The 15,887-nt window shown below is 50.7% G+C and overlaps 1 protein-coding gene across 3 annotated transcripts; it reads right to left on the minus strand.

Moving 5' to 3' along the window:
• Positions 1-547: 547 nt before the first annotated feature.
• ATF3 (activating transcription factor 3) lies at positions 548-13,487 on the minus strand. 3 transcript variants are annotated; one of them, XM_074322158.2, is made up of 4 exons: positions 13,269-13,487; positions 7,100-7,347; positions 3,183-3,286; positions 548-2,016 (listed from the first exon to the last, which is right to left on the minus strand). In XM_074322158.2, exons 2-4 carry the CDS (start codon positions 7,341-7,343, stop codon positions 1,819-1,821), a joined length of 546 nt encoding a protein of 181 aa, XP_074178259.1. In that variant the 5' UTR covers positions 7,344-7,347; positions 13,269-13,487; the 3' UTR covers positions 548-1,818. The 3 variants fall into 3 exon arrangements, with proteins under 3 accessions (XP_074178259.1, XP_074178258.1, XP_019593681.2); XM_074322157.2 differs by having other exon boundaries at positions 13,251-13,460; XM_019738122.3 differs by having other exon boundaries at positions 1,684-2,016; positions 3,183-3,290; positions 7,104-7,347; positions 13,269-13,401.
• Positions 13,488-15,887: the final 2,400 nt, after the last annotated feature.

Genomic DNA, 15,887 nt, shown 5'->3' on the forward strand with positions numbered 1-15,887 from the left:
CTTTGAATTATCACACCTGTCCCCTCTAAAATTATTCTTTCTTCCTTTTCATCCCCACCCCTCCTTTTCTGATAATTGAAATACATTTTTTTGCAACCATGAGACACACATTTGGATATCATACTACTACATTCCAGGGACTACTTCAAGAGTTCTGTGGCAGAACGTAAGGTGTCCATGGCTCAAGGTGAACAACAGGTGTGTGTTTGAGGCTTATGGACATTCAGTGAAACTGCTAGTGGAGATATTCAGCAATTCAGATTTCATATCAGAATTCTATCTTAACACCAAACAGTGGATCTAACCGATTGATTTGGTGCTGTGTTCCTGGGTTTGTTAATGAGAAATCGAGCGTCAGATGCCACAGACTGAGGAACAGGGTTGAAAGTCAACTGCCCCAGCTAGCTTACCCCAGAGAATAAAGAAGGACAGTGGGGAATAGCCAAAGCTAAATAACCCCCTCCCTAAGCCAAGGAGAGGAAAGGGATGGGAAGTGACAAGCTCTCAACAACCAACCCATGAAAAAGAACAGAAACCAGCACAACACTTAACGTTTACCGTATCTTGGTTCCAATATTTATTATATGGACAGGTTAGGAAAACTAGGATAAATAAGTAATATTTTTCTCTTACAGAAAATTGTAATGATACTATTGAGTAAGTTGAAACACTCTGAGGATTTCACAGAAACATCAGAATTTAAACAAACAGTAGTAGCCAGCGTCCTCGTGGCCAGTGCGAAGGACCTCTCACAGCTGTACATGCTCTAGGCCAGATTTCTACAAACATCTGCATGACAAAAACAATGCCATTGACATCCAATAATGCTAAAGCCTAGGCATCACCTTGCCTCAAACCTGTCTCCAAAGCAGGTGAATGTGGTTTTCTCCTGCAAGTCAAGGAAAATGAAATATTCTTTGGCTCTTCCCACCTAGAAATAACGGCGGACCTAAGTCACTGAGCGGAGAGTCCTAACCTTTGGAAGATGGACTTTCTGCTTTCTTCCTGTGACATGATAACTGAGTTTGCAACAGAGGACCTGCAGCGGTGCCCTTGAATTTTGTGTTAACGCCCGGGTGCCAAGGGAAAGGCGGCCTTCTCCGTTGGCACAAAACTGCATTGCTGGCCGGCAGAATTCTGTTTTCCTGGAGCTGACAAGCTCTGGGAAACATTTTGTAAGACACTACATGTGGTGATAGCCCTCACAAACTCTCAGAAACAGATCTGAGGAAAGTCATGACAAAATCACACCAGTGTTGTTGGAACAAACATCAGGAGAGCACAACGCTTAGTTATGAAACAAACGCCTTGCACACAGTGTGTCCTGTACATAACAGCATATTTGCTAGAAGCACAACCCTGGCCATTGCACAACGTTGCTAAATGCCATTCTCACTCCACGTCCCCTACCAGCGACTGTGGCAGTGGCAGTGGAGCAGGTGGCCCCACCCCACCCACCCAAGGTACAGGCACTTCTTTTGCATGAATCCTAATGGTGGGAGTCCTGGTTTTTGTAGAATCCAGACGAAGGCAGGCAGGACCCTAAACCAGGGGCCATCAGGACAATCCAAGAATGGCCGGTATGTAAAGGCCTAAATCCTGGAATTGAGGCAAAAAATGCCCTTGTTCTGGTCCGAAGTCCACTGTGGGGCAGCGTGGAGAGGCCCAGCTGAGCCACCGAGCCCTCCCACCTCCATGGTTCTTTGCTGCTGGGATTCGAGAGGTGCACAGGAAATCAGAGCTCCAAAGCTGCAGGGTTTTGGATGTAGAAGGATGATTCGATGAGGACTCCCCAATTGCCCCCAGAATCACAGCTGCTTAGCTCTGCAATGTTCCTTCTTTTATCTGTTGGATAAAAAGGTTTCTCTCATCTTCTGGAGTCCTCCCGTTCTGAGCCCGGACAATACACGTGGGCCGATGAAGATTCAGCATATATATCAAATGCTGCTTCTCATTCTTGAGCTCCTCAATTTGGGCCTTCAGTTCAGCATTCACACTCTCCAGCTTCTCCGACTCCTGGGGGACAAGCAACAGAGTTAGTAGGAATGGAGCCAAGGTCCAGCAAGGAGGAGGTGGCCACAGGGAGGTGCCTGGGACACATCAGGGCTCATCGAGCTGGGAATGGCTGCAGAGGAATGCCCTGGGCTCCATGCTACAGTGCCCCACAAAACCGGGACAGCAGCATTAGGTTTGGGAGAATCCAGACTCTGGAGAAGCCTTTGAACTTGGAGGCTTCCCCAGAGATGCCTTTGAGTTTCCACTCAACATTGAGGCAGGTTGTGACTCTAACAGGAATGAAGCTGCAGTGAAAAACAACAGCTCAGAGAACTCCTTTGCCCAAGTCCAACAGCCTGTGTGCACGTCTTCGGGACCTGCAAGGGCCTTAGGGGCTGGGAGAAATCCAAACTCATGGTGCTTAGTCTTTTGTGCGTCACGAATTTCACTGAGAAGCTCATCTCCCCAGAAAGAATATATATGGCAACACGCAAAATGTCTTAATTTTCACTGACTCCCTAAAGCAACCAACGGAACCCTTGGGGACCTGTGGAACCTGCGTGAAGACTCTGCCCTGGCCTGTCCACACCTGGGGGAAGGCACATAATCACCAGAAAGACTGTACCACGGCCGCCCTGCCTGCCACAGATGCCTTTCCCTTGAGAAAGGGGAGCTGGCTGAATGCAGCCAGGAGCTCAGACTATTGGACGAGCCAAGGAGAAGGGCTGCGGAGTTAAGAGCTACACAGGAACACCAAGAAAGGGTACCCACTGCTTGTGGATTAAGGAAATAACTTGTTTGAAGAGATTAATTAAAGGCTTTTCATGGTGAGCCAAATGAGAGCTGGCAGCTTCCTTTTCTTAGGAAAATGAGTAAAGGAAGCCTCTTTAACTGGATGACATGTCCTGTAGCCTGGAAGTTGCTGGACGTGTATGGACTGGCCGAGACTGCGGTGGTTTCTAATTCACACACCTGCCTTTTATACATCCAGAGTCACATTCATTGTGCAAACAGCTTTGTAATCTTCTCATTCAGCCACTGGTATCTCTGCTACCCAGCTGCAACACCCGTCTTGGGAAAACACTTCTGGGTAGGGGCCGTTTTAACTTCCCTTCTCATAGTTTCACGAGGTTGGGGGGGGGGGGGGCAGACATGAGCAGGAGAGGAAGGGGCGAGCAGGCACTCACTTTTTGCAGACACTCTGTCTTCTCCTTCTTCTTATTTCGGCACTTGGCAGCTGCAATCTTATTTCTTTCCCGTCGCCTTTTTTTCCTTTCGTCTTCTTCAGGGGCTGCCTATAAAATTCAAGAGGGACATGTTTAATGGGAGGCAAGAAATGCGACCTGCCTCAAAAACACTGCCTTTTATTGCAGCAAAAACTGGCAAATCAGGGCAGCCCTAATGCTAAAGGACCCAGAAGGAATACAGCCCTAGACTTCTGTGTGAAATCTCACTACACACATACACCTTTAAGAATGAATGATGAAAATCAAAGAACTGTTAAAATTACATGGGCGATATTGGTAAATTAAAATTGAGCTGATTTTACAAATGCATTTGGATTTTGAAATAAGAGTTTGATATTCAAATGGATAACTATTGGTGATAACAGTACTACTTTAGAGCAGGAAACAGATTCTGCTTGGGAAACACGTCCTTTCCCCTTGAAGCGGGAATGACCTCAAGAGCATCACCTCGCCACTCTCTCCCCCTAACTCTTCTCAGCCCCATTCAGCTCGGTCTTCACCTGGAGGGCCAGAGCGGCTCCTTCCTGAACTCAGGAGAAACCTGGGGGGCTCCTGGAGAAGAGGAACCCTAACCCGTTCCCCACCAACCTGGCCTGATCAGCCCATGACGGTGCCAATGGTGTGTGGTTAACTAGAACCAGCCATTGATTCATCTTCCAGTTAAATACTGATCTCTTCCTCCGTGCCCCACTGTGAGCCGGGCCTGGCACTCCTCAGAGAACAAAACCCTGTCCTGCCTTAGGATCTGGCCCTCTGGAAGTTCACTCTGATCCTGACTTCGTCTGAAGACTGATGGGGAATCAGCAAAGTCCGGCTGCTGGATGGCGCGCAGAGACCAGAGTCCAGCCGGGATGAAGCAGTCCCAGCAGGCTGCGTGGGTGATGGCTTAGGCTGCTAAGATCAGACCTTGTCATGTCACTTATCACTGCTCTGGACAGTGGCAAAGGGCATGGGAGCCACACCTCAAACCAAAGAGACCCTGGCATGCCATAATCACCTCACCTCTGACTCATTACTAGTCCTTTTGGATTAAATGACACTGACTTTGCTTGAACTGAGATGGAAGGCCTTGCAATTTAGAGAAACGAAGACCAAGGGGGAAATATGATGAGAGAAATCCCCCCTTTTACGTCCTGGATCTCAGAACCACACAGGCAGACATTTGGGTTTAGACTAAATTGCCTCTGAATCCCAGCTTCACCACCTGTGAGACCTTGGCCAAGCTACCATGCTCTTTTGGAGCCTCAGTTTCCTCATCTGTAAAATGGGATCAACAATCTCCCCTAGTAGGGTTGTAATGAGGGTCAAATTCGTGAATATATATGTTAAGTGCTTTGCACAGTGTTCAGCTTAGAGTCAGTGCTATGTAAGCTTTAAACCTCACCATCAATATCTTCATCAAGAACTCAAAACGCTAGTATTTCCTTTACCACCTGACAGGTATTTTTGGATAGGTGGGAGAGGATTCAGGTTTTTCTCACATGAGGAAGTACTGGAAAGCAGAGCGAATCTCAGAGTCACACACTGTCAGAGATGGAAAAGCCTTTCTAAAGCCCATTTAATTCAATTCCCTCAGTTTATTAATGTGGAAATGAAGAATGCAACCAACAAATAAATACTGATCTATTAGTCATAGTAACAGTGGCCGGTAGCGGTAGTGCCCAGGGAGGCCCAGGGATCATCGGCTCCTGGTCAGCAACCAGTAGGCTACAAAACCCGGATGTAAACCCAGGCCTTTGGCTCTTGGCCTGTGTCTTCTCCTGGCCACAGGTGCCTCGTTCCACCTGGCTGCCTTCCCAGAGGTGACCGGGACCTGGGGAAAAGGCTCATGCTGCCCAAACACACAGGATGCCGATGGGTTTCACAGGCTTGGTGTCTCCCTTTAAGTGGAGAATTACAGAAACCAAGCGGATCAGGATATTCAAGGAGGTCAGTTGGTGTACTCTCTTCCCAGTAGAAAAATCTACTTGTTAAGCTGAGCTAGCATTGGAAGGTCGCTTGGTGAACACAGAATCACGGATGGGTTGGGTGGTTTTAGGAGTGTTTCCACAAAGCAGGCTGCCTGCTTCTTCCTCTGGAGAACCCTCCAATATCCTTCCAAAATGCTCTCTTTCCTTCTAATGGGGATCCTACTACTTCCATTGCATCCTGTTATCTCAAGATATTTAATTAAAAAATTAACAATGCCCTTGAGTGTCCCATGATCCACCCTGCACTGCTCAGTGTTGGACTGGGTACCGAGGACCTCCCCTGAGGTTAATTAGGCCCAGCCAATGCCCCTAATGATGTCTTATGGCTACAGCATCACACAGCAGTCCCTGCTACCAGTCACTGAGCTATCAGCCACGTCCTCTGCTAGACCCTTAACAAATGTAATCTAATTAACCCTTAGAGCAGTCCTATAGTGGAGTCATTACCCCAACCCCCTTTTATAGAATCACAGAGAGTCTTAACCAACTTCCTTTAAAACTCAGTTTCTTTTTGGCCAGTTCCACTACTCCTTGCCCAAATGCAATGCTCATGCTAGGTAAGTCAGCCTGGCACACTCCCATCTTGCACCCATGTAGGAATGGCCAACAAAACAGCTAAGACCTCAGCTCTGAAGTCCTTGAGCCACCACAGCCTCACCAGCAATCACCTCCCAGACTTCTCACCATGTCTGTCACTCCAGGGGTCTTACAAAGGGTTGCCGAGTGGGGAGGAGGACAAACGTCAGAGACAGAAGGGAACTTGGAGCAGAACCTGGTGCCAAGGCTGTGAGCATGACACACGGCTGTACGCGTGGCTGACTGGTCCTTGCTCCACAGTCTGGCCACCTGGGTCCTTGTAGTGATGAAAACAAACACTTGGTGCTTCTTCAAAACGATGAGACACGGCAGGTGATCTCATACAAACAAGCCCATGGCTTTAAGTGACCGCCATACGCATACATCCAGCTCTACATCTCTGAACTCCAGACCCACGTATCCAACTGCCTCTCCCAAGCTGCCGCTGGGATGTGGAATAGGATGGACCCAACCCCTACAATCCCAATCTCAGCAGCAAGTGGGCGCTCCATCCTGACAGTTGGTCAGGCTGGAAATTTTGGAGTCACCCTTGAATCCTCCTCCACTGGGAGCCATACCCCACGCCCAATCTGTCAGTAAATCAGCTTTACCTACAAGACAGATCCAGACAGCCCCTCACTGCTCCCACGCTGATGCAGACCCTCCTCTGCTCATGTGGATCACTGCGACAGTCTCGTTTCTGTGCTCTGCTTCAGCTCCTGTCCCTACTGCCCATTGTTAACATGACAGCCTGGGGGATCACTTGAAACTGTAAGACCACGTCACTCCTCTGCTCAGAAACCTTCCCATCTCACTCTGAGTAAATGGCCGTATCTTTATAATAGTCTATAAGGCCCAGCCGGATCTGCCCTCCACCTATTAGCTCAGCTCCAACCTCACTCCCCAGCCCACATGGCCCACATTGCTACTCCCCTTAGGCACCAAGCATACTCCCCACTCAATGCCCTTGTTCTTGCTCTTTTTCCAGATACCCAGACGTCCTCCTTCCTCTCCTCCTTCGTTCTATCAGTGAAACATCCCCGACCTCCTGATTTAAAACAGCATCCCCACCTCTACTCCACTCTGTTCCCCTGTGCTGCTGTATTTTTCTCCTTCACCCCTGTCTCTCATAGTATGTATTTACTTCTTTTGTGTATTATCTGTCTCTTCCCAGTAGAACGTAAGCTTCCTGAGGGCAGTGGTTTTGTTTAATTCACGCTGCAGTCCCCTGCCGAGAGCATGCCCGGCACGTGACAGGTGCGCAGGTGTGTGATACATAAGTGCTGAAAGAACCAGCACTTGTGGTAGAACCTACCTGGGCTTTGGTGACTGACATCTCAAGAGGTCTGCTGCTGACGGTGACCGACTCTAGTGCAGAGGACATCCGGTGGCAGAGGTGCTTGTTCTGGATGGCGAACCTCAGCTCTTCCTTGACAAAGGGTGTCAGGTTAGCAAAATCCTCAAACACCAGTGAGCCAGGAGGGGACAGGCAGGGGACGATGGCAGAGGCACTGACTTCCGAGGCAGAGACCTGGCCTGGGTGTTGAAGCATCATTTTGCTGAAAGACACATTGAAACCCAAACTACTTTAGGGACTTGGGGGCATGGGACCAAGTCCCCCCACACCTGCAACCTCCAACCCAAGCCCCATGCCCAGGGGATGTCCCGTCAGCTCTTGGTTCTGTTTTCATTTCACGCCACCCTCAGCTTAAGTAAAACAGGTTCTTAAAAAACACAGCTCAGTGATGTGGATAAAATGCCTAAGTTTACCAGGGGTGGCGTTTCAGACTATTTTGAATTCACAAAAGCATTAGTTTTGGCTGGTATGCACATATGCAAATATAGCCTCAAACAGTCCTGAAAGAGGAAGAACATTAAAAAAAAAAAGGAAACTATTACGTAACCCCATTTCCAGTCTCTTTCTCAAAAAGGAACTCAGAAGTCATCTGAAATCAAGTTGGATCTGCCAATGAGTGGCAGAAAAGCAAGGAGTGGGGGACCCCTGAATTTAGAAAATGTATCTCTGACACTTCACCCTTGGAAAGTTAGATCCAAGTAAATGAGAATGAGGATGGTTAACTGTCGCAGGTGTGTTTCTGTGAGCCAGTCCTCGGCAGGGGCTGGGGGATGGGGATTCAGGTCACGAGGGACTAGTAGCCCCTTTGTAAAGTTGAGGTTGGTGAAGCAAAGACCTCAGAGTAAAGAGAAGGGAGGAGCTAAGAATTTGGATCTCGTCTTGTTCAGCCCTGTGCTGTGGCGAGGCTTGGTCAGGGGCTACAACGGGTCTGGGTCTGGCTCTGGCACTAAGAAGCAGTGTGACCTGAGCTATCTGAGTCTCAGCCTTCATCTGGCAAATGGCTGAGAGCTCCCGCAGCACTGGGACTGGGTCTCCTGTCGCTCTGTCCCAGAGCCTGGCCCAGTGCGTGGCCCCGGCTGCTCCCAATGCCTGCTGACCACTAGAGACTGCCTGACTGACTGAATACATGAAATGGGGAAGCAGCCGTCAAAGCAATGGCTTCTGAGGTCCGTCTACCTCCATCATTCTACAGCCAGGGAATCCAGAGAGGCCACAGGAAAATAAAGGGTAGAAACAGTAATAGTTTCATGGTCCCAATTTGGAATAGCCCCCTATAAATCTCTCCCTGCCACATACTCCCTCCAGCAGCAGTTGCCCTCCCACATCGCCACAGCCAGTTATCCAGGGGTGATGAGCTTGGGGACTGTCTAGGCAGGGGGTCCCCTGAAGCATTCCTCTCAATCTGGGGACCTATGGTCTTTAGCCTACGCCAGCCAGACAGGAAGACCTTTGGCAAATCGCTAACATTGAAGGAGTGCCTCCTTCATACCAGACACCTTATGTGCATTATCTCATTTAATCCTCATGCGAAATCAGTGAGTTAGGTCCTAGCCCCATTTTATAGATAGGGTAACTGAGGTTTACACTTGCTAAATAATTTGCATGAAGTCATAGTGTGAGGCAGAATCAGGATTTGGAATCAGGTTTGACTCCAGAACTCATGAGCTTAACTTATAGAATATTATTCCACATTGCAAAAACAAAAAACCAGAGCAAATTTTTCTTGGGGGGGGGAGGGGCAGGCATGGGAGCGCATGGAGGTCCTGGACTGAAGCGATGGAGGGAAGACTAAGCACAGAACCACAGGGAAAACTTAAACTCTAGGTAATGAATTGCTGATCTCTCTAAGTCAGGTGTACACGCAGGCTGCTACCTGCTTTCTGGAATATGTATAAGTGGGGTTTTTTTAATCCACAAAATTCCAAGACTAGGGTCAGAAGCCCCACGTAGTCATATGTCATCATTATACCTCCCAAGGCCTCTTCTCCTCTGTAAAAGAAAGCTAATAACCATCACCCTATTTTCTCACAGAGTTGTGCAAGGAGTTGAGGAAATAATACATGAATATGGCCTGGAAAACATAATGCCGCTAGGAGGTACGTTCTTCCTGGGCCTCCCAGGGATCTCTCCAGCACAGGGTTAGTTCTCTGACGGATGCTCTGTGAGGTCCAGGTGGGAGGGGGGCTGGTCACTCACTTTGATCTCAAACACTTCTGAATAGCACACTGTGACCTCTAACTTCCCTTTAAGATCAGAGATAGACTGTTGGAGGCCAGTATTCCAGGCCAATGAACGGCACCGTTGACTATTCAAAGAAAACCAGGAAATGTATCTAACTCTCTTCCGAAAGCCCTGGATCATGAGTTAGAACTGATGTTCTGCTATCATTTAATCCTACAACCTTAGGACGCTGGGAGGGTTCTTCTCTGGCAGGTGGTCAACTCTGACAAACCAGCTTTCTACAGACAGAGGCTTCAGATTCTCCCAGGCATTCATGGTTTCCCACCCTTTCCAACTTCATTAAAAATCTAGTAGTTCGGGGTGGAATTCCGAGCTACCACTGGGCTGGCCGCTGTTTGGAGGACCAGCAGGTTCCCCTCTACATGGGGAGTTTGATTTCCATAGCAGTTGAGTGTAGTTCCATTTTCCCACCCCACTAAGTTTATTAATGAGCTCTCAAGGCTTGGGGTCTGCTGTTTGGGAACATTTTTTTCTTTCTTTCTTAGTGTAAATTCAGTAGTCCTGATGAAAGAAACTGAAGAATGTCAGTGGTGTGGAATGTTTTTATGAAAAGGATTGGGTGGTCTTATTTGGGGACAGAAATGGCTTGTAAAAATGTTAAAAGCCTTTCAGAAAGTAAAGTAGTTGTAGCTGCAGAGATCTGGGCTTTCTCGGCACTGGGCTAAAGCTTAGTTTCTTGAGATACTTTCTAGTTACTTCTTTACTCAATTCTCTTTTAAGGTATGATTCAGCCCAGACTCAGGCAGTGCCCCTAGAAGGAAAATGAAGTTAAACCTTCAGGTTTTTCCCCAAAAGTTGAGAATCTCTAACATCCCCCTCACTGAAAAAAGAATACATATGTTTGGGATTTTCTGAGTTGACTTTCTGCATTGATCTTAAAATTGTCCAGACTTGCTACAAAGGACATTTTGCTTCTGCTTCATTGTCTCTGATCAGAAATCATGTCATATCACTGATACTAATTTCATCATTTTCAAGAAAGTGAAACTTAACTCATGTATTTCTTTAACTGGAAATTCAGATCCTAGATTTTATTTCCTAGTAGCTATGAACAACTGCATTGAATTTTCACTTTTAATTTTCATCTCTTTCCACTAAGCGCTGCTCGTATCGGTCTTTTGCTAACTTCATATGTTGGTCTTTCTCCCAGCCCACTTGAAGACGGGAGGTGTAAGGCTGGGCTTCAGGCTCAGACTCTATGCTCCCATGCCCTATCACTACCACTCACAAGCTGAGCACCCACCAACCAGCCACTCATGCTTTCAGGGCCTCTGTCTCCTGGTCTGTGAAATGACACCAATACAGCCTGCCCTGGTTCCCTCACAGGGCTGAGTTTCACGAAGGTGCGTTTACACACATCCTGGGTAGTCATTACTACTGTGATTCCACTTTCCCCATTTCAGGTAGAACTCACAACGTTGTTGTCAATGCATTTTAGCTCCATTAATCAGGAAGTAATGGAACCCTCAAGAAATTCCGGTCAGTGCAGCCTCTTTTGCACTTTGATTGACCTCCAGGCTCCTGACACCCCAGGTCAATTCCACCCCCTCTATTTGCTGGCCCCAGCTTGTCTCCACTGGTCTTAAGAAATAACTAGTTCTCACTCATGAAACCATTTCTGGTTTCTGTGGTATCCTGGCTATGTACTTCCTCCTCCCAAGGACAGTTAACACTTGAAGCCACTGATCCCGCTCCAAGCCCAGCCAATCTGAAAAAAGGAAGACATCCTTGGCTTTATCGTAGGGGATAGAACACCTAATATTAGAATGATCTAGGTCAGGTCTTCATTTGTAATTGAGTAAAATGAGGTCCAGGAAGGTAAAGTGACTTGCCCAAGGGCATAAAACTGGGGAGTGGTCTAGCCCAGGCCAAGCTGCTGACCACCCACCAGCTGCTCATTTTGCTTCATCACCAACAGAGCTCCAACCAACAAGGCAAATGGAGAACAGAAACACTGACCAGGTAGAAGAGAGGTCAGTAGTCAAGAAACCTGGTACCCACCACAGAGGAGGCTTTGACAGGACTAGACAGGGAAGGAGTATAGAAGAAAGAGAACAAGGAAGAGAAAGGGTCAAGAGGGAGAGAGAGAGAGAGAAGGGTGGGGTTAAGACAGGAAAGACCCAAAGGCTGGGATGACTGCCACAGGTACTGAGTGTTATATCTTACCCACGCTGTGGGCCTAGAGTGCTACCTGCCATGTTAGCTCTGAAACCAGCCAGACAATAACAACTGCAAAACTCACACCCACCGCAGTCTTCGTCTGGAATATCCTCAAAGCAAGAAACTATATGCTGTAGCATTATTCTACAACACATGCTAAATGCAAAACATGGGGACAGTAATATCAATTTCTCCTTCATTTAAAGTTGGGGAGGCAGAGGCCACAAACAGATGTGACTGTCACCCACACCAAAATAAGTGCCCTGGAAGACGTGACAAACAACACAATAGGCTCACAGTGTGGATAAGACACAGCACCTGTGGCAGCCCCCTTCCCTTCCCCCACCACACACACACTTTTTTTCTCCATCAGGGTTTAGCAACTCCTTTACTTGTAAGGAAACATATGTGCTCTAGGCAATGAAATTAGAGAAAAGAAAGTGCTTAGGAGGAAAAAAAGTAAGTAGATGAGCTGAAAATGGGGTGTGGGGAGCAGAGGAGAACCAATCCAATGGAAAGAAAGTTGGGAAGGGAAGAGATGCCCCATGGAGAAGTCACCCTTTCCCCATTGCCTCAGAGGCTGGTCAGTGACATTAGATAGAAACCCTCCGCATTCAAGTCCCCTGACTGGCCCCTTTCCTTTCAGTCACCCCACTCTAGAATCTAAAAATCTTCTGGCCAATAAGGACCTTAATGGTTATCTGGTCCAACCACCACCTCGCGCCAGCAAACCCGCGGAGGGACCAGTAGTGTCTACGTGCCCCATCTTCCAGCCGGGGATACTGAGGCGCAAGGACATCAAGTGTAGTGTGAGCTCTCAGGTCCTGGCCACTAGACCATAAAGCCAGTCTCTCAATTGTCTGCACAACTGGCTTCGCACCTTCGCTTCCCCCACAGCGGGTCTCTAGGTACGAAAAGCAGAGAAATCCGCGAACCCGCCAGAGGAAGAGCCAGAATCACAGGTAAGGGAGTAACGCGTGAGAGACTTGGGACAGGAAATCTCAGACCCAGGAGTCCGACACCAGCCTGTCCCGGAGCCCTCTCGGTCTTCCGCCCCAAGACAGCTACACGAGCGCTGGCCACTTCTAAACTTATCGCAACGAACTTTTCGCGCCAGGCTCCCTGCGCTGAACTTGCTGCCTGGCCCTCCCGGGTGCGCAGGGCGACTCCCAGCGGCCGCTCCCGCCACCTCGGTTCGCCTGTCCAGTCTCCATTCATTCCGTCCGGCCCCTGGCGCAGCCCTTCGGCGAGCCGCTGGCCTCCGCTGCCCTCTGCGGGACCTCGGGAAGGCTGGGCTCGGCAGTGCCAGTGCCCGGGCACCAGGCGAGGGATGGACGGGACAGCGAGCAGGAAGGAGAGCCTCGGACATCCCCGCGCACCCACCTTCCCACGCTCGCTCCCAGCCTTGTAAGAAAGTCACCAGGGCGGAGAGGAGCAGTGTTCCCAGCCCGGCAGAGAAGCGGGAGCCCCACCTCTCGGTCACCGAGAACCTTTCGCGCCCTGAGTCAAAAGAGAAAGTGAGTTCTTTGCGAGAAACTTTCTGAAGCTCCGAGAAGCAGCGGCGGCTGGGAAATATTCAGCCAGAGTTCTTTCGAAGCAGGAGGCTGGGGGCCTGGGTCGGGGGTGGGCGCAGGGGTCGCGGGACTGGTTACTAGCCGGGCGCAAAGGGAAGGAAAGCGAGCCACCCTCGCCGCGCTCACTCACTCGGCTTCCAGCGCTCACCTCCGGTCTCCACTCGGGGCGGCCAGGGTCTGGAGGGCGGGCGGGCAGGGTCGGGGCGGGGTCGGGATGCCTGTCGGTAGGGCTGGCGGGCAAGCACCGGGGACGCACGGCCGGCGCGCGGGTTGGCGGGTCCGCTGGGGCGGCGACGCCAGGAGAGCGCTGTGGAGTGCGCGCCTCGCTGTGTGCGACTGTGGCTGAGAGTGCGTTGCATCACCCCTTTTATAGCGCTTTGGCTGGCGCCGCGCCCGGATTACTCCAGTCTCAGGCTGACGTAATGCTATTAATAGCTTCCTCCGAGAACCAGCCGAACTAGGCAGGGCAAAGGGAGGAGGGATGAAGGCGGGGCCATAGGGGAGGAGGGGAGAGGTGGGGACTGGTGATGCAAGCTCCGGGAGGAGCGGGCTGGGGCGCGTTCACTCGGTCTCGCGCGCTAGGACACACACCCGCCCGCCCTCTCTCTCCATATCAGGACCGGAGTCGCCCAGGCTGGCCGCCAGATGTGCGTACTCGCCTCTGCGTGTTCCAGGCATGAGCCAATGGTGCCCAAGCCAGCGGCATGACTCCACCGCGCTGGCATCTCTCCCTCGGATAGGTTGTGGGGGAGGGCGCTCGTGGGGGAGAGAAGAAAGGGGTGGGTCCTGGCTGCAGCCCAGACTAGGTGAGGCTGGGAAACGTCCTTTCTCTAAAATCCGTAATCATTTTCTGGAGTTTCAGGAAAATACCCCCTCCCCTGCCAAGCGCCTCCTTCGCAAGTAGGGGGTGGGGTAGGAACAGTAGCCTTAGCCTCTGGTGAGGGAGAGGTGCCCAAAGGCACCCTACGGTGAACCCACACAGTTACCGCCAGGGATGACCTCCGTGGCGGGAACCGCGAGAAGTCTTGTGGGTTAACCCCAGCGCGGAGGGCAGCACTCTGCGGGCACCAGGCGCTCGCAGCCCCTGCGCACCCTACAAGAGTGCACAAGCGGGCCATCCCTGGAACGGGTTGGGAGCCCGAGCCCGAGGCGAGGGTGGGACCGTATGGGCTAGAATTTTTTAACAACCACAAAGCGTTTGAAATTGACTGTGAAACGAACAAGACCCTGGAAAGACGAGAGACCTGGAGAAATCATAGGCATCTCTGAGCGACCAAGAGTGGGGCTGAAGCCTAGAGGCCAGGGAGAGGAGAAGAGAGAAGGTGCTTTGGTTTCTGCGCGCGGGGCTGGGCGGGGGTCGCCTCGCTATCCCGCATTGTTTAGGGAAAAGCCCTCTTCGGCTTTCGCGTATTTTTCTGCGCCCAGAGCGGATTGGGCTGGGACGGAACCGCCTGGACTGGGGCCGCAATGACCGCCCCCGAAATGAGGCGCGGTAGCAGAAATTCCTTCCGGGAAATTCCTTCCAAACCCGGGTGGCGGGAAAAGCTGGGTCCCGTGACCCCAGATTCGAGCCGAGGCTTTAGCAGAACTGGATTTGAATCTTTAAAATGAGGTTTTGGTTCGTATTCCCCGACTTTAGTTGTCTCGGCTTCAAGAGTGGCAGAACCGGGACCTTCAAAACGGCCCATAGACGAGTATGTGTGGACGCCAGTGTGGCCCTTGATGTTTCTGAACCTGCCTCCCGCGCCTCCTTGCGCGTCCGTGAGGTGTGGGGGCACAGCTGGCGGCAGAAACACCTGCTTCCACCTGCCTCTTAGGAGAAAAGCGATCGAAGATCATAGTTTGGTAATTTGGGTAAGAACTACAGGGTCTCAGAGACCGGGTCTCGCTCGCCCGCAGCCCCACTCCAGCGCACCTGCAGCCCTCGACTGTTACGGTCATGATGGAGGGTTCAATCAGTCTGTCTGTCTCTTCTTTACACACACACGCGAGTTTTGCACACACACACCCGGGAATCTATGACCCTTTCCGCAGCCCCTCCGATTGCCGAGCAGCCTGGAGCAGAGAGACCCTCAGAGCTGCAGATAAAAAACTGTCTCCCGCACCCGGGTTCCTCTCCCTCCAACCCGAGCCTCATACTAAACACCCCGCTCCGGCCCCAAGCTTTGGGCTTAGGACAACGCGGAGGGCGGCCTCGGAAGTCCGCTCCGTACCCGGAGGGTTCGGGAGCCCCGGGGTTCCACGCAGGATCCGCCAGGACGTTTCCTGACAAGGTTTCCAGCGGCGTCGCGCGGGAAGCGTGGAAGCGTGGGGCGGTTGTTTTGCTTTACTTTTCGCCATGGTAACGGCTCTCCCAGCCCCACCTTCCAGCCCCCACGCCCACAGCCCGGCGGTCCCCGCTCCACACCCGCACACCCGCCCTCTTGAGGAAGTGTCCGCTGGTAAACCCCGGGGCAAGCTGGCAGGTAAACCCCAGGCGTCGGTACAACCCAGAGACCATAAAGGAGGGCGTCTGTCTATTTAAATGAAAGTTGTTTGGGATTCTCCACTTATCTGTTGTATCTTCTTAGCTACTGCCTGGAAGAGACTGCGCACCATTATAAAGTGAAACAAGGAGATGGGGGAAGACATGTGAAATCTTTATCCCTCTGGGAAACTCCTGCAGAGATCTTCAACCAGTTTACATTTAAACTATGAGCGGTTCATACACGCAAGCCAGAGTTGTGGAGGCTGAGTCCTGTCCTTAAGGGGAAATTAAACTTCAGGC

This window comes from Rhinolophus sinicus, chromosome 11, assembly GCF_057876585.1.
Source record: "Rhinolophus sinicus isolate RSI-liver-muscle chromosome 11, RSI-T2T, whole genome shotgun sequence".
Taxonomy (NCBI): Eukaryota; Metazoa; Chordata; class Mammalia; order Chiroptera; family Rhinolophidae; genus Rhinolophus; species Rhinolophus sinicus.